The sequence below is a fragment of the Cebidichthys violaceus genome, unplaced genomic scaffold, assembly GCF_023349555.1.
Source record: "Cebidichthys violaceus isolate CVI_PGR_0920_01 unplaced genomic scaffold, fCebVio1.0.p SCAF_3, whole genome shotgun sequence".
Taxonomy (NCBI): Eukaryota; Metazoa; Chordata; class Actinopteri; order Perciformes; family Stichaeidae; genus Cebidichthys; species Cebidichthys violaceus.
The window spans coordinates 10,356,689-10,382,966 of record NW_027176483.1 but is presented as its reverse complement, the minus strand read 5'-3'; the positions used below and the strand labels follow the sequence as shown (position 1 = coordinate 10,382,966).

Genomic DNA, 26,278 nt, shown 5'->3' with positions numbered 1-26,278 from the left:
TTTTAAAGAAATGAGATGCAAAATCAGACGACCAACCCAAAAAAGTTTCTATAATCTGAAAGTGTGTTTCTGTTTGGGGAATTACTTCACCTGGAAATAAAACCAGGTGAAGAATAAAAGCTCAGATATAAATATGTATGTTATTGTTTACATGCAACTTGAAATGTGAACATTAAATAATATGGTTTTACCTTGATTTACCAGGTACTAAAAACAATGTGACATCATATGAGACAATAAAGGACAGCAGTTAATCTTACAGTCAGCCCACATGTTAAAGCAACATGCTGGTGTTTTTAAAAATCTCACATACATAATATTAGTGTATTAATATTAAATCACTAATATTATGTATATGTATGAGCTTTTTAGTTGGGTTTGTAGTAAATGGGCAAAAACACTGGTATGTTGAGTAAAGAAATGTTTTGTTCTTTCTTGTTTTTGTTCTTTATTATATGTCAGTCTAGCATGGAAGTTCATTCTTGACCTTGAGATGTGTAGGTGTTTACCTACTCACAGATAGATGAAGACCATGAGAAGCAGTTGAAAGCTCTGAAAGAGCCAGTAAGTGGACCCCATACACACAGCATAAATGTAGCATTTAAACTGTGATTCATTAAAGTGAGGCTGAACTGCACCAAAAAATGACTCCTCTAGGTGATAGAGCAGTTTTTGATGTATTATGTAACCACTTTAAAAACTAAAAATATCTACACTTATTGATTACTTTGTCAGGAAGAATTTGCTGAATGGTAAATGACAGTGATCGGTGAACACAAAAAAAAGGTAAAAATACCTTTATACCGGAGCCTGTCAAATGGCTGATTTCAATTAAAGAGGATATTTCTCTCTTGAATATCTGTAATTCAAATTTTTTCCTCTTGCATCCCCAGTGCTTAATTAATACTGTAGGCTTGAGAGGAAACTCAACTTAGGCGGCATCTTGTTGAAACGTCCCTGTCCAAGGTCCTGAAATCTGCTTTCCCAAGCATGCGTCATGTGACTTCACCCAGCACTGCCTAGCTCAGCACCAAGCCTACTGGTTTCTGGAGATTTCATGTGAGAAAAGGACGAGCCCCGAACCCCTTTCCCTCTCATCTTGCGTTGTAGACAGGTTTTTTTTTTCGACCCCCCTTTCTGTCTTTTTTTATCGGTCAATGTGGACCTTCATAGCGCTCGGAGTATGACAAAATATTTTAGGATGCTGGACTTGAGCTGCTCGTTTCTTCTCTTTTCACTTAAATGCCAACACGGTGAATGCGTCGGACAGAGAGGACAAGCCTGCTGCTAGTGGTCCGCATTCAGAAAGTCAACATCTTGTCTTTCTTGATTTTATTTTTCCCTGGAGCGACTTCAGAAGGATGTAACGACCGATCCACCTTGCGCAGCTGAAGTCTCCTCATCAAAATGCAGAAGGGAATACGACTTAATGACGGTCATGTCACCTACCTGGGGCTTTTAGCGAAAAAGGATGGTACAAGACGAGGGTGCTTGAGCAAAAAGAGCTCAGACAACACGAAATGGCACACAAAGTGGTTTGCTTTGTTACAAAATATGCTCTTTTATTTTGAGAACGAGTCCAGCTCTCGACCCTCGGGATTATACCTGTTGGAGGGAAGCATATGCGACAGAGCGCCTTCACCGAAACCTTCACAGTCAGCCAAGGAGTGTTTGGAAAAGCAGGTATGGAAAGCGTGCGCACACGCACACACACACACACACACACACACACACACACACACACACACACACACACACACACACACACACACACACACAAGCTCGCTCTCTCTCTCTCTCTCTCTCTCTCTCTCTCTCTCTCTCTCTCTCTCTTGCGCGCGCGCGCGCACTGCTTCACTGTTTTTCAGGCTTCGTGTTAAAAATATCGACGAGGTGCAACACTGAGTGTAGAATTTGTTCCTTTGCCGCAAACGCCTTTGAACTATTTTAGTCCCTAGCAAAGCGCTTTTCTTATGCGTATATTCATTCATTCATATTCAATCGCATCATGACCTCAAATCCAGCGCAGCAGAATAGAACGAGGTTCCAGACTGCTGTATTGCACATTATGTAATCCATGCATGGCATTAATGATGAGGTAACAATATTAACACCTAATGATATTACAGCAGCCCTGGCACTGGGCTACGCAGTGTTTTGCTTCAGGTTGCAGCAAACCTGAGCTTGATCCTTTTTTTTTATTGGTGGGATAGTTTTCAGTGGTGCATGAGACGTAAATTGTGTATGTTCTTATCACAGTGATGCATTTGCATCCTGGTTGGTCACGCATTTTGCTTTTGACTTTCAGTGATCACATTTTTTATGTTTTAGGGCGGAGAGCGATATACCTAATGCTCCTTTCAACAAAACATGCAAAAAAAAGTTGTTGCCCCAAGGTTTCCATCTTGTGGTGAAATGATGAAAATACAGCTGAAGCTGAAGAAACAGCAGGGTGCCTATGATCAGTCAGCTCTGATCACATACAGATGACCTGAATAAAGTTCAGTCTAATACTGGATTTTTTTATTTGCAATATACCGGGTTATTGTTTTACCACTTTATACTAGTGGTGTCACTCTATCACACATTGTTAAGGTGACAACATGTAGCAGAAACTTTAATCCAAAACTACAAATGAAGCATCCACTCGGTCTTAAAAGATCTCATCTGGCTGCTACTTAAATCAGCAAAGCATGAAAGTGAGAAGTAAAAAGGTTGACATGTCTGTTGACGTTGTTATTGTGAATAAACAGTCGAGGAACATAATGCTTTACTGCCACTGGCTCTCCTCTCTCCAGGCTCTGTGCCTGACTCTGTCGGTAGGGCTGCAATCCAAAGTGAATCCAGGCTCTTCCTGTGAACAGCTGCCTTTGTGCTGATGAAGCAGAATGCAACACACTGGCGAATGTTGCGCTCTCGCAGTTGCTTTCAAGTCACCCAAAAGAAAACCCCTCCGAGACAGAATTTGGATTATTTTTTATTTTTGTCAGCAGTGTTGTTTCCTCTGCATTTTCCTGTTTTACATGCATAAATATGAAACATGCTGCAAAAAGCCTGATGAATAGATGGTCAGAATTTGTGATCAATTTGAGAGAAGATGCTTGATTCGCTTGTTCTGTGTTTGCAGGGAGTAAAAGCACTGAGAAGTGCACAAATAATGAATGACTAATGTGACTGATGTGACAGGCTGCTGCTGAGTTACCTCCTATTGTAAACAAATAAACATCCTTTACAAGGACAAATAAGACTATGAAAATATCAACTCTATCTCCTATCCCCACCTGGATTTAGGGTTTTGTGCAAACGTTTTAGCAATCCACCATAATCCCTACATTATATTTATCCTCAAATGCAGTTAGTGTGAAAACGATAATGCGTTTGAGCCCAATGTTTCTATGGCAACCCTTATTTGCATCCTAAAGAATGATGCAGTTGGAAGCGGCGGGGTAACAGAGATGAGAGAAGTGGTGTGTCGCATCTCTCCTATTAATGTGAGCGCTATCTGGGCTAAATTTGTTCCTTGCTGTACCTTGGAGGGGTCAGTGTCCATTTATAGAAAACACAGCTCACTCTGGGGAAACAGCAGCACTTCGACCAATAACACAAGAAGCTACGGGAGCAAGAGATGGTTGATTCGTTACGAACTGTGCTGTAAATCAAAAGATCTGACTAATATTCTAAAAAACTAATAGGTGTGATATCCTAGTTATGTTGGTAGGGATGAAATAACGTTTCTGATTAAAAAAGGTGGATGCAAGTAGAGTGATTACCAACACTTCACTTCAGGGAATATACTACTGTATAGATCTCATTATCTGATTCAGGAAAGCCCTTTTACCGTATTGCAGCAATAAAATCCTGCTGTTTATCAGTCAGAAGCAATTATACAAGACCAAAGAATTATTCTAATCTAATTAATCCTTTACAATTCATTCATATCTACAGCACAGCAAAAAAAAGTGATTGTTGCCCCATAACAATAATACTCATGTATCTATATCATAGGTTTTATCAATGTAATTTATCTCTGTTCAGATCAGTAATGATGTTTAAAGGTGCATGACTCAGCCATAAACATAAAGCAGGAAGCAGACAGTGTGCTTAACATTGCCTCACACCAGACACTCACCGTGCTCTTAGAGGGATCATGAGGGAAAACTACAACAACATGCATGCCTCTCTGCCAGAAATAGATTTTCTTTGATGGTAGGATGAATACCTAATGAATGTGAAGATGGAAGAGCAGTCATCCATGAATAATGATCAGTTGCAGGTTGATAGGCGCCTGTTGAACATCTGCAGGCCAAAGATTAGAGTCTGGTCTCTCTCAGCACGGCTGGAACCGTCCACAGAAAGATGACATTTCACTTATGGGAGTTGTGCTATCGTTTAATCATGGCCCACTTTCTGAGGTCTTCCTTATGTATTAATAAGCAGTATATGCTATATGTAGCTCTCATCAAAAAGGTCTTTATAAACACGATACAAACCTAAGAACTATTGAATTTAAAATGAAAGGAACATTGCATTATAAATGCAGAGGCTTTCCTTGAATAATTTTTCCTATTTGTAATTTGCCATTTGGGCACACTCTTGCAGATAAAATACTAGTACCCACTTTTCAAACACTATATTTGATATAAAGGCAATGTTTGCTCATTTTACATTTATCCAAATAGTCATCTAATCAGTGATAGCAGCAGTGTTAAATCAATTAGCAATAATGTTTAAATGGTAAAGGTTTTGTATTAAAAACAAGTTCATTCAAAAAAAAAGTACTCAAAAAAAGTACTCAAGTATTATCAACAAAATGTCATGTAAAAGTATTCATTTTTGATGCAGAATGGTTCCCTACATATAAGGAAATTCTAAATAGATGTTTTACTATTTGAAAACCCAGAAGTTGACCCTATCAATGACTCATACTTAATTTATGAAACCTTAGTAAATGCCTTAATTAATAAAAAAATGTAATATGTTACTGACAACAGTAATATTATTAGTTGATATTAGTAATAATACTACTTATAATACTTCGACTACTATTACTAATAATAATAATAATAATAATATTAATAATAATACCTTATTTTCCGTCAAGCTTCAGTTGCTAGGAAACAGGTGTCGCACAGTTATGTAATTGGCTGTGGCTCCATCCTCCATGTCTTATGGCATTTCCTCCTGGGAACCATAGACATCCCAGGAACCGATCTGGGGGAGGCTTCCCTCAGTGTGGCCCATCAAGTGCACTGGTGGGCGAGGAAGATGTGGCTTCCCCAGGCCCTGTGTGGTTTTAAATCACCCGCTTAATGTCAGCAGCAGCGAGGCAGCGGAACAAACACAGACAAAAGCAGTGGCGAAGCTTCAGTTAAGCTACTATATAATAGATTTATCTAGAGGGGTATGCAATAATACATTCTCCTTTCTGTGTAGAACATACAGCATGTCTAGATTAATGATAGTCCTATGGTTTAACAAGAACCCCCCCCCCACCCCCTTGTTTGTTTCAGTACTATTTCACTGTCAGCTTCACCCATGAAAATCAAAAGGCGCTCGAGTTACGCACAGAAGATGTAAAGGACTGCGATGAATGGGTGGCTGCAATATCACACGCCAGGTAAAGGCACACATCAGGGAAATATGCAGACATGGCAATTAGAAGTTGAATTAGTCAGTAGAGGGTAAGTCATCTCAGTCTGTAGGGGATGTTGCCATGGTTTCATAAGTGGGGTTAAAATATGAGGAATGACAGAAAAAATGCTTTGTTCACAAGAAAAAAACCTGATTGCTTTGATGTGAGATGAAACTACATACAGTGATGTGAAATTAATTACTCAAGCTTAAATTCAAAAACCATGTGTGTGTGTGTGTGTGTGTGTGTGTGTGTGTGTGTGTGTGTGTGTGTGTGTGTGTGTGTGTGTGTGTGTGTGTGTTACAGTTACAGAAACTTGGCCAACGAGCATGAGACTCTCATGCAGAAGTATCTTCATCTGCTTCAGATTGTGGAGACAGAGAAAACAGTTGCTAAGCAACTTCGACAACAGATAGAAGATGGGGAAATAGAGATTGAAAGGCTCAAGTCAGAGGTAATACTCACTGTGATGCCTTTATGCTGAGGAGTAGGGATGTAAACAAATACGAACACATTATTCAGATTTGAACAGATACGAACAGCATACACATTTTGCAGTAATATTTGATCCCCGTGTCACTCGCCAAATTATACAGTTTTCCACCTCTTCTTCTCAGAGTCCAACCTGAGTCAGATCTAAACACACCTTGCTACAATCAGTTGAGTTCACTCTGTACAATGGTGTCAGGATACCTGATGAAGGAGGATGGACGTCCATAAATCCGTTGAGGAATCATAGAAAAAATGCGCTTTAGATTCACTTCAGATTGGCTCATTATGATAATTATTTTTTATTATCAAAGTTATTCAGGTGTGTTGTCTGTACAGTATGAACGGGAACTGCTAGTAGACAAACCAGCAAGACTTTCTCATGCAGATTTCCCAGAAAGTAAACAAATAGGCTACAGGCTACAGGATAAAGATCCAGAACATTGATGTTCATTCTCAATTACTTTCACCAGTCCTCACAAGATTTGTTGTGCAGTTCAGGCTGAAGCTCGACTGGTGTCACACAGGGTTCATTTTTACACTTATGATTCAATGTTGAAGCCTTGAGCGACTTGAGCTGAAGTTAGGGACTGTCTCAATGCTTCAGATCAACTCAATTATTCTACCATTTTTTTTAAATATACAAGGAGGACAAAATACATATAAGAAATAAATGGCAGCAGAAAACAATTAATCACCAGATTGTAGATCCAAAAACACATATTTTTGTGAAATAAACAGATACAGAGAGAAACCCTGAATTACATCCTAACTCAGGAGTATCAGTCTTGGCTATTTTAGCCTTCTGTTGGCAAATGTTTTACTGTTATAATACCCATAATACCCATGATTTTGTCCTCTCTGACCATTATAACAAAGGATTACAGGATGTTCTATCTATAGATAAATATCTGGCAGCCACAAACACTACATCAATCAAAATATCAGCAATATCAATAGACTGCCTGAACTGGCATCACACACTTGTTCCTTTCCAAAATGTGTTAGTGTCCCATCCTCGCTCCTCAGCCCAACAAACAGCTGAATCAGTGGGGAAATGATGGATTATGCTGATTATTGCTATGTTTGTCTCAAATGTGTATAAAGTCGTGTGAGAGGACAGAAATGGAAGCACTGCTCTGTCACAGAAAGAGACGTGTTCAGGCCAACCACACTCCACTTTGCATCTCCTCTCAGAAACAATGCCTCCAATAAGGCTGTATTCTTCAGATCAAATAGCCATTTTACTTTAATGTGCAAATGTGGTGCTCAAAATCAAATTATGTGCTGAATATGCATGAACACAGCGTTATATTGCATCTCTTCTGTGAAATGCAATGACAATTAACACTCACGCCTTCTACAAAGTAAATGGAGACACTATGCTTCAAACAGTTTAAGCCAACTCCAGTCTGTATTTTTTTTTTTGTCAGCATCCTGTTTACCTTTTATCAACATGCAGGACAGTTTGGAACATATTGCATTAAAATGACCAATGTAAATAAATATTGATGCAGCAGTACCAGCCAAGTGAACAGAACTAGTTTAGTCAATGTGTCAGTGTTGACAGTGCTCACAGGTCCTGTCCTGGTGACTCAGTCACTTCGTTTACATGCTGGTACAGTAAGTGAGAAGAAGAAAGTGTGTGAGTGGGAATGACTGGTCTTTTTTGTGGTTGCCTCCGTGGCAGATCTCTGGGCTGCTCAAAGACAATGAGAAGATTCACGCCAGCCCTGCAGCCGCCCCAACTGATGACGACTCAGAAATCAAGAAAATCAAAAAAGTAAAGCATATGATTTAAACCTGTTGCTACATTTTTAGAGTATCTTACGATGCTGGGAAACTAACTACAGCCTTTAAAACTTCAGGTCCAGAGCTTCCTGCGAGGCTGGATCTGCAGGAGGAAGTGGAAGACAATCATCCAGGATTACATCCGCTCACCACATGCAGAGAGCATGAGGAAGAGGAACCAGGTGGTGTTCAGCATGTTGGACTCGGAGGCCGAGTACGTCCAGCAGCTTCACATCCTGGTGAACAACTTCCTGAGGCCGCTCCGCATGGCAGCCAGCTCCAAGAAACCACCCATCACCCACGATGATGTCAGCAGCATATTCCTCAACAGGTTGGATCCTCTCGTCCCACAGAGAACTTCCATTCATTTCCTTACAAAACGTTATCATCTTAAAAGTACCCTGTGGAGTTCTTTTTTGTAGAGCTATGGAGCAATGTAATTGTGAGTGGATGCACAATTTGTTTATATCTTGTGCGTTATTCTACTCATCGTCAGCTGGTGGCAATAACGGGTCAAGAGATGTAATGATGTAAACAATGCAGATTTGAAAATACTTCACAAATCAACTTTTGCAAATGTTTTATGAGAAAGGAATTGCATTCAATACCTTTGACCTCAAGGATACAGACAATGTGTTTCTTGCACGTTTTACATTTAAAGGGTGTAAGACTAAGTGACATGTACTCTATTTCAACCTTAATTTACTATTGATGACAAGTAAAGGAGACTATTAGCGAGAAGAGTCTATTGCCACATAATTATTCTTAATGCTTGCCATTGGTGCCACCGTGTTGGATTCCAAGCAAAATCAGATGAAATCATGTAGGTTTGCCAGAACTCCTTCAGCTCAGACTCCAGCAGGGTCTTCGACAGCGACCAGACAACCGTGGATAGACCAAGATCCGGCTTTGCCACCGCCTTCAACCTGCAGTACGAAGCTCCTGTGAGAGGAGGAGAGCTCAGCACCCGGCAGCAGCGTCTCCTCCTCCAGCCAGGAGCAGAGCAGAGCAGAGCTGCTCCTCCACTTCCTGCTAGAAGCCAACACCGACACCATACTGCTGGAGGACCAGGCCGTAATGCTGGGCCCACTAGTGGGAAGGGAGGCACCAGAGAACCAGAACCAGGACTGAGCAGGGCAGAATGTCAGTCCCTGCTGTGGTTAAATGAAAGGTTTTCTAAAGGGAATCTGGTGCTCAGAAACACTTTTGTCCACAGACGCCACAAAAATCTACAGAAAATGAAAGTTCCTTCTAGTGCAGTAGCTTTAATATAAATAAAATTCCCATGAAGAAAGATATGAAGACATAAGAAGAAAATAACATTTCTCACTAGTGAACTGAAATTACCTAAAATGTCAGCTGTATGCTGTCTATTGCATCATCTAGTCAAACTTCAAGGTTCCAGATTGAATTTTGTGTCTTGTTTAGACAAATCTTTGCCAGTCATGCAGACAGTACAATGAAGACAATAACCTGCATGCACCCTCATTGGCCTATTCAAAATCCACCCACAGTCCTCCCAGCACGTTCATGCTCAAAACCTGCACACTCGTGTTCTCGTACACACTACGTGGTGTCAGGGCTTTCCTTTACCACAACTTCACTGGTTGTTGGCAGAATAAATAACACAAACTCTGCATTTGTTTCAGAAGATAATCAGTTTTTTCTTTCTTATTTTTCAGTGAAACTATTATGTTTCTACATCAGATATTTTACCAGGGTCTAAAAGCCAGAATAGCGAGCTGGCCAACATTAGTGCTGGGTAAGAACTGTTTCATTTTCATGTCTTTTTTCATATTGTTACCATTTTGAAGCCTGTGTGAAATATCATTAAATGTGATGAGGAAAGACTCCACGGAAGGAGCCCTCAGTTCTGTTGTGTCATTATTACAGTATCTTGGTATTGATCTTTCTCTATAGCCGACCTGTTTGACATCCTGCTGCCCATGCTGAACATCTACCAGGAGTTTGTGAGGAACCACCAGTACAGCCTGCAGATCCTGGCTCACTGCAAGCAGAACCGAGACTTTGACAAGCTGCTGAAGCAGTATGAGGCCAAGCCCGACTGTGAAGAGAGGACTCTGGAGACCTTCCTCACCTACCCCATGTTCCAGGTGAGCTCATTTGCCCCACTGAGATACACAAGAAATAAAGGCAGACCCATTGTTTGCTGCAGAGCTGCAGCCTCGAGCCAGATTTTGTCACTAATTCTGAGCTCTCGCAGCCACTCTGGGCCAAGTTCTTCTCTCTATAAAGAAATGTTACCCTTGGGTCATATAATTCACCAACTTAATACTAGTTGGCTATAGCGATGCCAATGAAACCCTGTTGTAGCTGTGTGTAAAGCAGTTGGCCGCTTTGTTTTCTGGATATTCAAAGCTGGACATCTTTTAAAGGCACTGACTGATCCAAACAGGCCCATCAACAATATACAAAACTTATGACTGGAATGTGCTATCACTCCCAGAATGAATGAATGGCATGTCCGTCACGTCTATGGGTTTTTTAACATTCTTAAATATTGTTTACATTTTATCCTGCTCTCTTTGGATTTGCAACCCACTCTATTATTTTTTTTTAAAGGCTTGTAAACATTTAAATGATAGAGTACATTTAGTTATGATCTGCTGTAAATGTGTCATACCCAGGAAATAACATTGGACAGCATATTGCCCACACCTCTATTCCACTGCTATAAGTATACGTCAATAGTCATTTTCAAGTTTTAGCCTTCAAAGCATAGACTTATCCCTTAATTGCAATTAACCAGTAGTGCACAACCTTGAAAAGCAGTTTTAGTCATTCTATTATCTAAGGCTGAGTTGAAGATGAAAGATGAGCCCAATGGCTTTTGAGAAACCTGCCACCCAACTCAGTAACTTTTTCTGTTGTCTGTTTTGGTGTAATGCCAAAAATGGCAAATACAACATAGGTTTAAATCATAGTTGTAAACACATCTGACTAATTTCCACTTTAACCAAAGCAATATTTTCAGTCATGTGTTCTGGCCTCTATTCTGGCCACCATGGCTCGGTGAGGACTTGGCTTCAAAGACCCGCCTTCTTCTTGAGAACTGATTGGCTCTCTGAACAAGATCCCATATTGTAGTATCCCTGATTAATAACAGAAACGGCAGGCATTTGTCTGCTTTTGCTCAGAATATCCCTGTAGTGTTTTCATGTCTATAAAAAGCGGTTGTTTTTTGGATCTCAGGCTTTAATAATGGCTCCTTTCTGGCCAGGCACGCAGTTTCCTGACAGTCCTCTCTGCTGGGGCCTACTGCAGGCTGTGCTGTGTTGATAATAAATTTTGCTGATGAGAGTAGATTGTGCTCTCCACTGATCTACTTCTCATTAGTGTACGTACACATCAGCACGTGTGTATTCCTGTGTGCATCTTTGTGTTGTTGTTGTTGTTGTTACATTTATGCATGCATGTAAGCTCTTATATTTGAGTGAGACTCCCCTTTTGCTATCTTGCTATTCTGTCTCTGTAGATTCCCCGCTATATTCTTACACTCCACGAACTTCTGGCCCACACACCCCATGAACATGTAGAGAGAAACAGTCTGGACTACGCCAAATCTAAGCTGGAGGAGCTTTCCAGGTATACTTTCATGTAATAAAAGTCAAAGAGTTGCATGCTGTCTCAACTGAGCGACACCACAAACCACCAGTATGATGATTATCATGTTTTCTGTAATAATGTAGTACGACGAAAAACATTTGCAGTGCATACTTTGCCTGCAAACAGGGCAGGCAAAGTATGACAAGCACTTGCCTATTGCTGTTAACAAACACATTTGAGATTACTTTATAATCTTTATGAAATATTATTTCTCTCATTAGAAATCAGTGGTCAAGTCAAACTAAAAAAAAAAAAAAATCATGATAAAGTCACAAAATGAACATTTACAGTAATACTTCTTGTGTTTCCTGTGTGTCATTTCTTTGTCTCATGTTTCCTACTGGATCCTATACTGTCCTATATCTATTGAATCAGAATTATTGAATGTCCCTTTTCCATAGAATCATGCACGACGAAGTGAGCGAGACTGAGAACATCAGGAAGAACCTGGCAATAGAGCGCATGATCGTAGAGGGCTGCGAGATTCTCCTCGACACCAGCCAGACGTTTGTAAGACAAGGTAACAGCTGCCTTCAAGTGCTGAAAAGCAGAGTCGCGACAGAAGGGGATTTCCTGTCCCTCCTTACCTTTCTGACAGGCTGATCTCACATCTTCAGCCCTGTATTGAGCGGGAAATACTCAAAAAAAACTCTTGCTCTCTCTGGGGAACAATGTGTACTCCTCATGAGGATTTCCAAGTGTAATTAGACTGTTCAGAGGCAAACTAATGATGAATCTGGGACTGTAAATGTCACATGTCCCCAACAGGCCTTGATGGATTAGGAGAGGGAAAACAGATATGGTAGATTATTTAATCCTTAGCATCTCATGTGACTCTACATGTATTCATATGTAGAGGAGGGCAAGAAAAGCAATTTGATATCGATTATGTATTTTATTCAGTTTCTTTACTGCCCCCCCTGTTCCTTACTTGTTTTGTTTTTTTCAAAATCCCCCTTGTCCTTGCCTCTTTTCTACTTATATATGTGTCTTTCTCCTTTTCTCTTCCCCCTTCTATTTGTACACACTCTTTTATTCCCACATACAGGGTCTCTCATCCAGGTGCCGATGAGCGAGAAGGGCAAGATCACCCGTGGGCGACTGGGCTCTCTGTCCCTGAAGAAGGAGGGGGAGAGGCAGTGCTTTCTCTTCTCCAAGCATTTAATCATCTGCACCAGGGGTTCTGGGGGAAAGCTTCATCTCACCAAGGTGAGCCTGTGCTGCTGAGCTAGCAGTGGAGCGGCTCCTTATTTCCGACATCACAATCTTACGGCACCGCGAAGAAAAAAAAACTGAATCTCTAAATTGATCGGATTAACTGACAGGAGATGAAAGCTACAGGGTTAGCGATGTCATGGCTTTTATCAGTGGCAATGACCGCTGGAGCTCCATGCGCTCATACGAGCCTGCGCACACACACACACACACACACACATGCAGGCTCATTGAACATGTTTAAAAGCAGATTGATGTCACTTTGATGTGTGTTATGGAGTGGTTTAGTAGTATTTCTCCACATTACTCAACATTAAAAAGGACAATTGATGCTTGGAGTCTAACATGAGACCAAAAAGCTTTCAACTGAAGGCTTTACATACATATAGTTACAGTAAAACTATGGTCTTCTTGTGAGGTGTTTTAGAATTTGAGTTGTGAGCATAACATTGACATATCATTATTTTTTAAGTGGATATGGCAAACTTGTTAGCAAACAGTTGCTTGTTTATGTATTCAGCAGGGAAACATTATCAATCATCTGAAATCTTAATTCTGGGAGTTTGATTTTGGTCTCTACCAACTCCTGATGGAAATATCTGTCACTTTACTGCTAAATACTCCATATGTTAACCAGCTAATTACTTGTCGTGTCTCTCTTTGCTGTGAGCAGGTATTTGCACAGTGGGTAAAAGAGCAGTGAGCGTGAACCAGACAGCTAAACAATGAACTGAAACTCTCTAAAAAGCTCCGTAAAGCCGAGGGAAGCTGCAGACTGAGAAGATAGAGCTCTGCATGTTCATTCCCAGGAGCGACCCATCACTCTGTCATTTGAAACATTATTATAAAAATCGTAATCATAGACTTATAATCCTTAATATTTTCATGTTAATACATATAAAAATATATGATCCGAATTATCTCTCTGTAGATTTAATGGTTAGTGGCGGGGTCGGCGATTTCTGCACTAGATTCAAATTTCCTTCACACACACTCAAGGGATTCACAGGAAACAATACATGACTGCTTTTGAAAATGATCTCACTGATATCAGCCTCACTGTTTATTCGTACCAGAGCTTTATTATAAAAAATGAAAAGACACAAGGGTTTGTGGCAGTGGCCCAATCTGCAGCTGCTGCACCACAACGGGACCTATTAGGTGCATTTGTTAATCTATACAGAAAGTAAACTGCCCAGCTCTTGTTCTATGACTTTGTGCTATGTTTGATGGCTTCCGGAATGAAACCAAACTTCCTTTTGTTTGTTTTACATGAAGGTAATTACAAATCCCAATGGCATTAGCTTACAGTAAAGAAGTAATAAAAAACATCTGTGGGGTCAACCGTGTCTTTTGAATGTATTTAGACAGTAGATATGCTGCTGAGCCATTTTCTCAATAATATATGAATATATAAAGTTCATAGTCAACAGTCAGCAGTCAACTGACTGATGAACCTTACATGAACTTTGGGGTCTAAATGCACATTTTGAGTCAAAATAAGGTTGAAGCGATGAAATTAAATATATATTGTATGTTGTTTTCAGAATGGAGTAGTCTCGCTTATAGACTGCACTCTATTGGAGGACCCTGAGGGGACAGATGATGAGTGTGAGTGTTTCATTCATATTGCAGCTTACAGAGATATGCATCATATGTACCATGTGTGCTAATATATATAATGTATGATTACAAGATTGTGACAGAATGTATTATTTTTTATAATTCATATTTGGAACAATTGAAAAAGTGCTTCAGAGACAGGCAGTGCCACTCGAAACTAATACAGACTTAAAACAAATAAATAAATAAATGTCAAATGATGACTGATTTCCCCTATTTTTAGCCAAATGCTGACATTTGGCTTGGTCTAATCTTAGTTTTTGTTGCAGTAATACAGTATAAACACTTGAATGGTTGCCTTTTTATGTCTTTACTGTTTACGTGCATGAATATAGAGAAAATTACATCTAATTATGTCTTTGTGTTCGCCTCAAAGCCAAATCAGACAAGAGCGGCCAGGACATGGAGCACCTGGACTTCAAGATTGTCGTGGAGCCAAAGGACAGCCAGTCATTCACAGTCATCCTGGTGGCCTCCTCGAGGCAGGAGAAGTCTGCATGGACCAGTGACATCAGCCAGGCACGTCAACACGCATCACAGTCTCCAGCAGTCAGACGAGAAGCAGAGGATGTCTGCAGAAAGCCTGCACGTTACAGAACTCACTAACAATTTCCTCTGTCCTCTCTGTTTACTTCTATTGCTTGTGTCCCACAGTGCATAGACAACATCCGCTGCAATGGGCTGATGATGAACGCCTTCGAAGACAACTCCAAAGTCACAGTGCCACAGATGATCAAGTAAGTCTTATTTTCATTTACAGTTTATGTATCTCTTTGCAGCTTTTTTCCCGCATTTATTTTTTTTATTTTCTGAGCAGGTCAGATTCAAGTCTGTACTGCGATGACGTGGACATCCGCTTCAGTAAGATGATGAACTCCTGCAAGGTGCTGCAGATCCGCTACGCCAGCGTTGAGCGCCTGCTGGAGAGACTGACTGACCTCCGTTTCCTCTCCATCGACTTCCTCAACACCTTCCTGCACTCCTATCGCGTGTTCACAACCGCCGATGTGGTGCTAGACAAACTCATCACCATCTACAAGAAGCCCATCAGTGCCATCCCTGCTCGGTGAGTCATGTTACATGTGGAAATATTTGAATGTTGCGAGGTTGTTGACGGCAGAAACAATAGACAAACTCATTTTATTGGCATCCCTCCAGACGTTATGCTGCATAAAGATGAGACTGATCTATAATGATGTAAATCTTTGTCGTCCTCTCATCAATGCAAGGAATGTACAAGAGCCCAATAGCTCGCAAGTTGAACTTTTAGGTTTAACTGCAGCGATACAACTTGTTTCCTTGTTTTTTTACATATACTGTAGGTTAGTTTCACCCGAGGAATCTCACTTCAGACATGAAGGCAGTATGCTCAGCATAAAACAACAATAAATCAACAACCTGGAGATGTTACTGACTGAGGAGATGACTTCAGGAAAGCAACATCCATATGAATAATACATTTTGAAATGGTCACATGATGGATGACCATGTCTGAAATTAGTTGGTTTGTTGTAGATAAATAGACAGACAGACAGACAGACAGACAGACAGACAGATAGATGACTGCGTCCTTTCTTATTCATTTCTTGCAAGTCCCAGGTCATGCCAAAGAGGTAAATTTAAATTTAGCATGGTTAGGAGGGTGAAAAGTGAGTCTGGTGTTCAAAGATATTTGTTATGTGTGTTCCATGTGACAGAATTTGTGTTCACATAATGTATGTGACACTGGAGCGGTGAAGTCCAGTGATCTTCGAAGCTTTGTGTCAGCATAAGGGGAGTTTGATTTGTTGGTTAATGTGAGCAAAGAAAAGCAGCAGATGGAGCAGTGTATGAAGACAGGCTCTAGGATGCATCAGTATCCCTGTTTGTGTGTGTATTTATGTGTGTGTTCAGTGATCAAAGGTAGTAATTGGGTCCAGTCTCTCCTGCCTGCCTGGGAGCGTCTCAACTGGGCTCTATCGCTCTATGGCAACCAACCTCGGTGCTGCAGGACCCCACCCTCCCCTCCTCCCTCTCCTTGTCTGCAAAGATCCATAGTGTGAAATATTGACGAAGTGTTGCAATGGGGCCAACTCACCGCTCTGCAGGCCTAGAGCGAAGGCCCCCACTGTGGGGTGCAGATCAGGGGGAGCTCCCCATGCCCACGCCCTGCAGCATGCTCTCCCGTGGCGCTTGTCATGTCACTGTGAGACACCTACACTTGGCTGCGTGTGTCAGCAGTGGCCATGCGCACTATCACTCGGTGTGCTATTTATGGGAACCCGTGAGGTCGCCAGGAGGGTGGCAGGGAGTGGGAGAGGTTTTCTGCAACACTGCAGCTTGTATCCTGCTCTAAAACAACGAGACATGACTGCAAATAGATACTTCTGGTTGCTGGGATTACTTGGTAATTATTTAGGAGGTGTTGTGTATTTAGCTAAGCTTTTAAAACAGAGAATAGTTACCACAAATCAAAGAAAAATATTGTCCTTAATTGAAATGCATATATCCTCCCCTTTATGCAGGTCCTTGGAGTTATTCTTTGCCAGCAGTCAGAACAGTAAACTCTTGTATGGAGAGCCTCCCAGCTCCCCCAGAGCCAGCAGAAAGTTCTCCTCCCCACCTCCTCTCGCTATCGCCAAGAATTCATCCCCAAACCGCCGGCGCAAGCTCTCCCTCAACATCCCCATCATCACTGGGGGCAAAGCTCTCGACCTGGCTGCCCTCAGCTGCTCCTCAAATGGCTATGCAAGCATGTACTCATCCATGTCCCCGTTCAGCAAGACCACCTTGGACATCAACAAACTGTACGTGTCCAGTCCCATCTCGAGCAAAATCTCTGATGAGGGAGAGGACAAGAAGGACAAGGTGGAGGATACATCAGTGAACAAACAAGGTAGGTCAGCAAGAGCCAAACATCACCAAAGTATTCCAATTTTGATTTACAGGAATTATGTTTGTATTGATAATTTTATTATGATACAGATCTCTCTGTACGAGAAGAAAGTGACAATGATCCAAACCAGAGTGATGAAGGGGACCCAGAAGCCTCTCCCACCAAATCACCAACCACCCCAAAAAACATCAAATGCAAAAACTCCTCAGGTACATTGTGTCCTAATATATAAGTATATATAGTTATATAATTACGACGATCTACACCAACATGCCACCAATCCAATGCACCAGCCAGTTCCACATTTATTAGAGCCCTCTGCACTATTCAGTTTGACCACAGTAACAGACTAAATAATAAAAACAACACTTGGAGCTGAATTTTTATTCTTAGGTTTAGAAAAAGGCCACAATTTACTGTCTGCAAGTTGTGGAATGGTTTGTTTTGCATGGAAATTGATGCTCTCACTTTGCATAAGTCAGTTGATTCATATTTCTTGAGAAAAAAACAACAGAAAAACAACCTGCCAGAGTGAAGTGTATTTCATATGAAATAATAAACTGGTTGATGGTTATGATCATGTGGGGAAAGCCAATGCTTGGCTTCAGTAGGTGTTAGGGAAACTTGTGTCATAGCAACTACATAAAGAGCGTGTTTTCCCTTCCGCCCCCACTAATGAGGCTGTTTCACTGGAGCCAAGATTATCTCCGGCTTCTAAATCTCATGACAAAATCACACAATGGAGTTTAAAGCAATCTATTGTGTGAAGTAAAGAATTAACTGAAATTGTGAAGCAGCGAGTGCTTAGCTGTTTATGATCAGTCTATGTTCCCAGGATTTAAACATAGCAGACTGCAGAGAATCTGTTGATTCCTCTGTTATGCTGATATTTGGTGGCTATATTTAGCTGCAACCATCTTGAATATCAAAGCCTCTTGTAAAGGAAAGTCTGGAGGGAAACTGTTATGTTGGCTTGTAGTGCCCCCTAGTGGATGTTTGTACAATAACAAGCAGATCTTTCTGCAGTCACTACAGATTCAGTTAAACTGTAAATCTGTGTTGTCTCAAAGGGTTATTCTCTTTTTTTGTATTTGTGCCTCCCTGTAGAGTTCTCCCTGTTTTCCTACAACAATGGCATGGTCATGTCCTCGTGTCGAGAGCTGGATAACAACCGCAGTGCCCTGTCCGCTGCCTCCGCCTTTGCTATTGCTACAGCTGGAGCCAATGAGGGCACACCTACCAAGGAAAAATATCGCCGGATGTCTCTCGCCAGTACTGGTACAAACATCTATTCACTTTTTAGGGCTAGGCTCCAGTTTCAGTTACAGGTGAACATACTGGTTATGTTAAAACTGCACCATGTCAGGTCAACTGATATAAGATTTATGGGTTCATAAAATGTTGATGTTCTTTGTTGCCAAAGCTATAATGTGTCACAGCAACTTGATATGTTTTCTGCAGGTTTCCCAACAGATCAGAGAAATGGAGACAAAGAGTTTGTGATCAGACGAGCAGCGACCAACAGAGTCTTGAATGTCCTGAGGCACTGGGTGTCCAAACACTCTCCGGTAAAGCATCCCCAACACAGTTATAGGCACAATTCATATCCTGCTGGAACACTGCCATAGTTTACAAATGCACATACTGACCAATTGCTTCTTTTCATATTGATTCTGTAAGTCAGCTTTTGTAGCAGAGAAACACACATTTTACACTTATTTCTGCAAAATGTTTGAATTTCTGTATGTGTGTGTAACTGCAGGGAACCCAATTTACTTTGGACTCAATCAGTTCAAAAACTATAATGTGACATGAAATAAAAGGAAGATTCTTGTCTTGGAAGTGTAGTAATTTTATGTATGTCCCAGGATGCCTTTTTCCAATGTATTGTATCCATGTGCATCATCTGATTCGTCTTTGGTAACATGTGCCATGCAAAACTAGTTTTCATTGCATAATAAATTGCACAGAGACACCTTTCTTTGATGACTGTTTGTCAATAACAGATGAAGTTGACAAGAAAACTGAGCAATAATTGGTTTAATGAAAAACAAAGCACATTTTAAAATGAAATCTAAAAAGCAGAGAATACCACAAGTTGATGATTGATGATAAAATAGTTTTCAAGCTAAATGATTGTGTGCTGTCTGTTGCTTTTCCAGGACTTTGAGAGCAACAATGAGCTGAAGACAAAAGTTATTGCCTTCCTGGAGGAAGTGATGCATGACCCTGAGCTGTTGACCCAGGAGAGGAAAGCAGCAGCCAACATCATCAGGTACTGTTGTGTGCAGTTTCATTGTGGGATTATGTCCACCCAAAATTTGAAAGAAAATATATACTGTACATACCTCAGAGCTTGACCTCTTTTTTCAGGACTCTAACTCAGGAAGACCACGGTGACAATCAGATCACCCTTGAAGACGTGACACAACTGGTGAGTGAAGATTTTAAATCTACTGAAGACAAAATTGTAAAAATTAAAAATTAAAAAAAGCAAATATATGCACATTAATACAGGTCAACCAGAAGCACACACATTAGAGTTGCTTATTTGTATTATTGATTAATCAGATAAATACTCAATTAATACCCTTAAATGACATCTCCAAATGCCTTTTTTTAACCTACAGTCCAAAATCCAAAAATATTTGGTTCACTATCACATATGATTAAGAAGGCCAACAAATATTCATATTTGCAAGGCTGGAAACAAAATCTCTGTTCTTAAAAAAATGTCATGATCAATTCTTTAAATTGCTGCAGATTCACTCAACTTTGAATTAAAAGTTCTTTGAGCACTAATCCACATCAACTAAAAAGTAGATTTGCACACTTGAAGTGAAATTTCAATGTCTAATTTGGACAATTCTCTACCCAAAGAAAGTCCTTCCATTCATCCATTATCTTTACCCGGGGCTAGGTTGCGCGGGGCAGCAGGCTTAGAAGGGTATTCTAGATGCTCCTCTACCCAGCAATGTTTTTCAGCTATTCCTGGGGAACCCCAGGCCAAACGTGATCAATAATCCCTCCAGCAAATTGTGGGTCTACCTCGGGGGCTCTTACGTGTTGGATGTTCCCAGAAAAAATCTAAGGAAGGTGTCCAGCAGATCACTTGTCCATCTCACGCTTAATTTTAGCCTCACTCGTGAATAAGAACCCGAGATACTTGCACTCCCTCGCTTGGGGCAGTCAATCTCTCCCAACATATAGGGCGCAATCCACCATTTCTGGCAGAGAGCCATGGCCTCAGACTTGGAGGTACTGACTCTCATCCCGACCTCTTTAAAACTCGGGTTTAAACCGCCTCACTGCCTGCTGAAAGTCATGTTCTGATAGAATCAACAGAACCACATCATCTGCAAAGGTTCTCAACACTCTCCTTCTCCAGGCTGTGCCTTGAGAGTCTGTCCATGAAAATCACAAACAAAATTGGTGGGAAGGGACAACCCCAGCGGAGGCCAACATGCACTGGAAATGTGTTGAAACAGATCCACTGTCCCACGGCAAGGACAGAATCTGCATCTTCTATGACCTGACCAATCAGTTGGAGCCTTATTTCCAGCACCTTAAGATAAACTTTCCTGGAGAGGCTGATCAGTGTGATAACCTGATAATTGGAGCGAATCTCCTCCACCCCTGGTGCTTTGCTGCTGGGGAGCTTTTTGACTACCTCAATGGCCCCTGCCAGGATTATGGATAGTTTTCCCCTGAGTTTTCTAACTCTGCTTCCTCCACACAAGACAAGTTGGTCAGGTTCAGGAGGTCCTCAAATAGCACAAGTTCTCCTGCCCTGCTGAACACAGCCTGAGCTAAGTCCTGCTTTACCTTTTAGAGTCATCTAATGGTTTGCCAGAGCTCCCTTGAGGCCAACCGAAAGTCCTTCTCCATAGTCTCCCTGAAGTCTTCCCACACCCAGGTTTTTGCTTGGGTAGAGTCCAGCCCCTCTCCAGGAATTTGGTTCTAGAGCTAGTGTTATGCACTGAGGTGAGTCCAACTACATCTAGTTGATACCGCTACACCTCCTGCATCAGCTCAAATTCCTTTTCCCGGCAGAGGGGTGACATTCTATGTCCCTAGAGCCAGTGTGCGATGCCAGGGGTCAGTACGCCTAGGTGCCTGCGTTTGTCTGCTGCCCGGTTTACAGTGCACCCATGTGGATTTTTCAGGTTGTGCCCAGCCGAGGTGTATAGGCCCGGCCGCCATACCCAGAGAAAGTGAAAATTCAAATCCACTGAACCATTGCCCAGTATAAAAAAAAAACTTGTCATAGTATTTATCAGTATTTATGTTCTGTGTTTCATTTATTTGCTACTGTGTGCGAAGTTGCTTGATACAGTTTTGATCTTTTTCGGGATGTTTTGTTTCTACTAGATGAGTGAAGGGAAGGTTGAGCACTTTGAGAGTCACTCTGCGTTGGAGATCGCAGAACAGCTCACTCTGCTGGACCACCTGGTGTTTAAGGTCATCCCATATGAGTGAGTGCCATCACATCTCAGCTGTACATGTCTGTGGCAAGAACACATGGACCAATTCAGTGTTCACATTTCATTTTCAATCTGTTAACAGGGAATTCTTTGGACAAGGCTGGATGAAGAACGACAAAAATGAGAAGACGCCGTACATCATGAGAACAACAAAGCACTTCAATGATGTATGTTCCAATCAACAAGCCCCTTACACATCTTCTGTATTAGTGATTGTCAAATGATAATATTGAGTATTTGTTTGTCTCTTTCCTCTGCAAGATAAGCAACCTTATTGCCACAGAGATCCTGCGCTGTGACGATGTGGTCACTCGAGTGTTGGTCATAGAGAAATGGGTGGCTGTAGCAGACATCTGCCGCTGTCTCCACAACTATAACGCCGTGCTCGAGATCACCTCCTCCCTCAACCGCAGCTCTGTCTTCCGTCTCAAGAAGACCTGGCTCAAGGTTTCCAAGCAGGTATCTCCCTAAGTATTGTTTGTTAAGCTTTTTTTTCCTAATGTGCTTCGTGCTATCATTAATTGTGTTCCCTTTCTTCTAGACAAAAGCATTGATTGACAAGCTGCAGAAGCTGGTCTCATCAGAGGGGAGGTTCAAAAACCTGAGAGAGGCTTTGAAGAAGTGAGTTCAGTTCAAGGACATAGTTTTGTACTGGATCAATACAGCAAGCTTGCAGTACAAGTGGATGATGTGTGTCTTTTTCCCACCAGCTGTGATCCTCCCTGTGTGCCATATCTGGGGATGTATCTCACAGACCTGGCTTTCATTGAGGAGGGAACGCCAAACTACACCGAAGACAACTTGGTCAACTTCTCAAAGATGAGAATGGTGAGATATGCGGTGTCCTGATGCATGAGAGAGTTTGTGCAAGTGTGTGTTTTAGTCGTGTGTGTTCCGAATTTAATATCCTGTTTCTCATGGGTTTTTTTCAGATTTCTCACATCATCAGAGAAATCAGGCAGTTTCAGCAAACAGCATACAAGATTGACCTGCAACCAAAGGTAAATGAATACCAAAACTGTAAACACCCTTTCTGGCTTGTGACACGTTAAGAAAAGCTGTAACAAATGCAGAGGCCAAGTGCTCAATCCGTTTCACAAGCAACTGTAGTGAGTCCAGGGGAACTTAAGGTTCTTTTGAAGAGCTGATCACAGAAATTTGCTCCTCAGGCACTTTTAAGCAGAGCAAGAAGAAGAGGTCAAGTCAATTTTATTTATGCAGCACAATACACAAATTTGCCTGAAGGTGTTTCACAATCTCTACAGCTTGTGACACCCTCTATCCTTAGTCCCTAGACCCTTCTTTGTTATATTAATTGCCTTGATTTCATCAGACATTTTGGTTTTAAATACTTTTAACCTTAAAGGGTATCAGGGCAGAAAAAGTAAAAATCTTAAAAAAAAACCTTTGTAAAATACATTCTTCTTAGTTTGTTTTATGTTAAAACTTTCAGGAGGCCTGAAGAGAAAATGGCCAAAAAATAAACCTGTTTTGTATAACATAAATATTGCTTGTTATGCTTTTCTGTACTATGCACCGTATTGTGTTGTAACTACTTGGTGGTGGTGCTGACATCCTGACCGACGTTTTGCAGGAGCAGCTAGACAGATCATGAGAGAATAAGAAAAAATGTTATGCATTTATGCTACATAACTTAGAATTTATTTTTCCTTACATTTCTAAAATCTTTGTTTTATATGTGAGTTGGAGGATAGTTTTCTTTTTCAGCCCTCTAAAAACTTAATTAAAAATAACTTTATAAATTAAAATAACTCATTAGATGACCTGGTCATAACCTATAGACGTATGATACTGATGATGATGCGCTACACATAGTCAACACCTTATTTAAAGAGGTCACAAACCAAAATTTGGCAACCACTTACATAGACGATCAACAATTTTTGCTGCCTTAGCTATGTTGTGTTGTTTGAAAAGTGTGAAGATTAATTTAAATGAAGGAAGATTTCTCAAACTTGCTTTTGTCTTGTCTTTTAATCTTTCAGGTAGCCCAGTATCTACTGGATAATAGCTTTGTTCTGGATGAAGAAAGCATGTACGAAGCCTCTCTCAGAATTGAGCCTAAAGTGCCCAACTGATGGGGAAGTTGGTCCTCCACATTATTTCCTCTGTTAATATTACACATCAGTTAACAAACACATCAACTTTTGTATAGTTGTACATGTTTAAGATATTTGCTCTTCTGTACAGTAGATGTTTAAGGTTGTTTGATGACACAAAACCTTTCAGTGTATATTTTTTGTTTGTTACTGTTGCCACCTGCTTTGAGATTTATTTTTTTTATTTATTTGGGCTATTTCAAGCATAATAACAGAGGTCCCTTTGCCTGCACATAACTGTGTCTTCTTAGTGACCAATGACATTATTTTGCATCATCTCATACTGTGTTGACTTTGCACTTTCTGAGCACTCGTGCTGCTGGCCGTTGTTCTCTTTGCCTGAGTTTCATCAATGACTGAGTTTCTCTGCAACCAATGTAGCATTGTAAAAATGTAACTGCGTCAAATCAGGTAAAAGAGCACAGAGAATATAACAGGATTTAAAGATATGGAACAATGATCAGTGGAGATTACAGCGAGGTACCAGAAGCATAACTGTCTCTATGCTTCCCAAAAACAAGAGGGATTTATATTTTAATTTATGCTCACTACTCAAAAGATAGAGGTTCCCAACCGATTTTTTTAGTGACAGTATCATTGTGGACCAGCCCAATGGGACGGACCGGGGATGAAACCTAAAGGATAAACAATAAGTTACGAATGATAATAGAACAACTAATACTGAATGAGTGCTCATTGTGAAAAAGGTTACCTCACATACTCATAAACTTTTTTAAATAAGTGTCTACAGCTATAGCAGCTCTGAGAGGCTTTACTTACAGCGGTGCTTTGAGCCAAATGCTAACATGCTCATGTTCACTATCTTTGTTTAGTGTGATAGCATGCTAACATTTGCGAGCATTTGCAATCCATAAAATAACTGTTGTCATGCTGCTTTAACAGCAGACAAAATATATTTATTGTTGGTTAGAACATGACAGGGCTGATGACAAATGCAGAACAAGCATTAATTTATAATTATGAGGATTGTTTAGCAGAATCACACAGTTTCTTCGCTCCCCGGTTGCAACTTTTCCAAGGGCCGGTTACAGTCCACAGAGGGCGGGAACCTCTGCTCTAAAACACTTCCTCAATAACCTAAAATCAAGAATACTTTTAATTTATTGTTGAGCAATACACTCGTCCTCTTAGCTTCATGCCAAACAAGGTACCCAAACTCACCTTAGTTTATTTGACCTAATCAGTGATAAAGAGAGATTAAATCTCTTTAGATTGTTGTGATGTAAAGTGAAGCATTAGACATCTGAATTTACCGTTACACTTCAAATATACCAATACAGTACAGTGAATTCTACCTATGTTTAAATTTCATGTTTCTTGGATTTTAGTTCAACTCATAAAAAAAAAGATCACGTGCGTTGGAAAGTGTTGTACCTTCAGGTTTGGCGTTGATTCTGTAGAGTAAAAGGATTTGCTCCTCTGTAATTAAAAGACAATCTGTCCTTTTTGCTGTTCCAGTGATTGTGGAACGTGACTGTATATCACTCTGTTATATGCATTGCTGTTAAAAACTATGATAAAAACGTATGTGAATGACCTCTGCCTGCAGCATTCAAACACTATTTTTGTAGTAGTATAAGAGAGAGTGAACTGCTCTTTATATGAAAATGGGAAAGTATTTTGTACTTTGTTGTTATTTCACCTCACTGAGATGTGCTGTACATTTTGTACATGCAACCCTGCATATTTCTCAATGTGGAACAGTGTAATCCTTTCAAAAAAAAAAAAAAGTTGTATCTTAAGCTTGAACACGAAACGCTACAACAGTGTGGTCCTGAAACCATGATTTAGAGGTAGGAGACAACTTCAAAGTGTTTTGCATTAATACTGTAATCCTGTCTATAACCATTTCTGTTAGCAGGAATATAGTAACGTAGTGCTTATTCTGTGAATATTTGTATGTATTTTTGCTATGTATGTACAGTACACTTTTGAAGCTCATGTGGCAGGCATGCAACACCTTCACAGACAGAATAATACTATATACTTATACTGTATACACGCACATACTCTTATAAAGGTATATCAACAAATAAACATTTTGCTGTTAGCAATACCCAGTGGTATGAAAATTATCTTTCAACCCTCATGTTTCCACACATTAAGAAATATTACCAGTTTTGTAAGAAAAAAAATGAAAAGACAACAAACGATAATATATGAAGATGATAATAACAAATAAACAAGAATATGTTCCCAGTAACCTCTTGCTAATAAATCCATTTTATATCAGGGGCATTTTGTCTCAAGTGTTTTTGTAGATCATCTATCAGTTACATTACATTACATTACATTACATTACAGTCATTTAGCAGACGCTTTTATCCAAAGCGACTTACAATAAGTGCATTCAACATTGGTAATCAAAAGAACTACTAGTCACCAGAAGTCATAAGTACAT

At 40.5% G+C, this 26,278-nt stretch overlaps 1 protein-coding gene across 1 annotated transcript; it reads left to right on the top strand.

The window, feature by feature from the left end:
• Window positions 1-1,021: 1,021 nt before the first annotated feature.
• rasgrf1 (Ras protein specific guanine nucleotide releasing factor 1) lies at window positions 1,022-26,111 on the top strand. Its single transcript, XM_068723509.1, has 27 exons — window positions 1,022-1,683; window positions 5,511-5,617; window positions 5,939-6,086; window positions 7,812-7,904; window positions 7,990-8,243; window positions 9,595-9,674; window positions 9,833-10,026; window positions 11,409-11,518; window positions 11,941-12,059; window positions 12,588-12,748; window positions 14,302-14,365; window positions 14,754-14,896; window positions 15,032-15,114; window positions 15,195-15,443; window positions 16,882-17,252; window positions 17,342-17,461; window positions 18,360-18,530; window positions 18,714-18,820; window positions 19,415-19,527; window positions 19,626-19,686; window positions 21,624-21,727; window positions 21,819-21,903; window positions 21,998-22,195; window positions 22,278-22,357; window positions 22,447-22,564; window positions 22,669-22,737; window positions 23,743-26,111. Exons 1-27 carry the CDS (start codon window positions 1,408-1,410, stop codon window positions 23,833-23,835), a joined length of 3,771 nt encoding a protein of 1,256 aa, XP_068579610.1. The 5' UTR covers window positions 1,022-1,407; the 3' UTR covers window positions 23,836-26,111.
• Window positions 26,112-26,278: the final 167 nt, after the last annotated feature.

Excerpts from the sequence above, each read along its gene's own strand:
- rasgrf1 (XM_068723509.1), top strand. The coding sequence starts at position 1,408 with ATGCAGAAGGGAATACGACTTAATGACGGTCATGTCACCTACCTGGGG. Across the intron at positions 9,675-9,832 it reads CTGGCCAACATTAGTGCTGG|CCGACCTGTTTGACATCCTG; the intron begins GTAAGAACTGTT and ends CTTTCTCTATAG. Across the intron at positions 22,565-22,668 it reads ACTTCTCAAAGATGAGAATG|ATTTCTCACATCATCAGAGA; the intron begins GTGAGATATGCG and ends GGTTTTTTTCAG.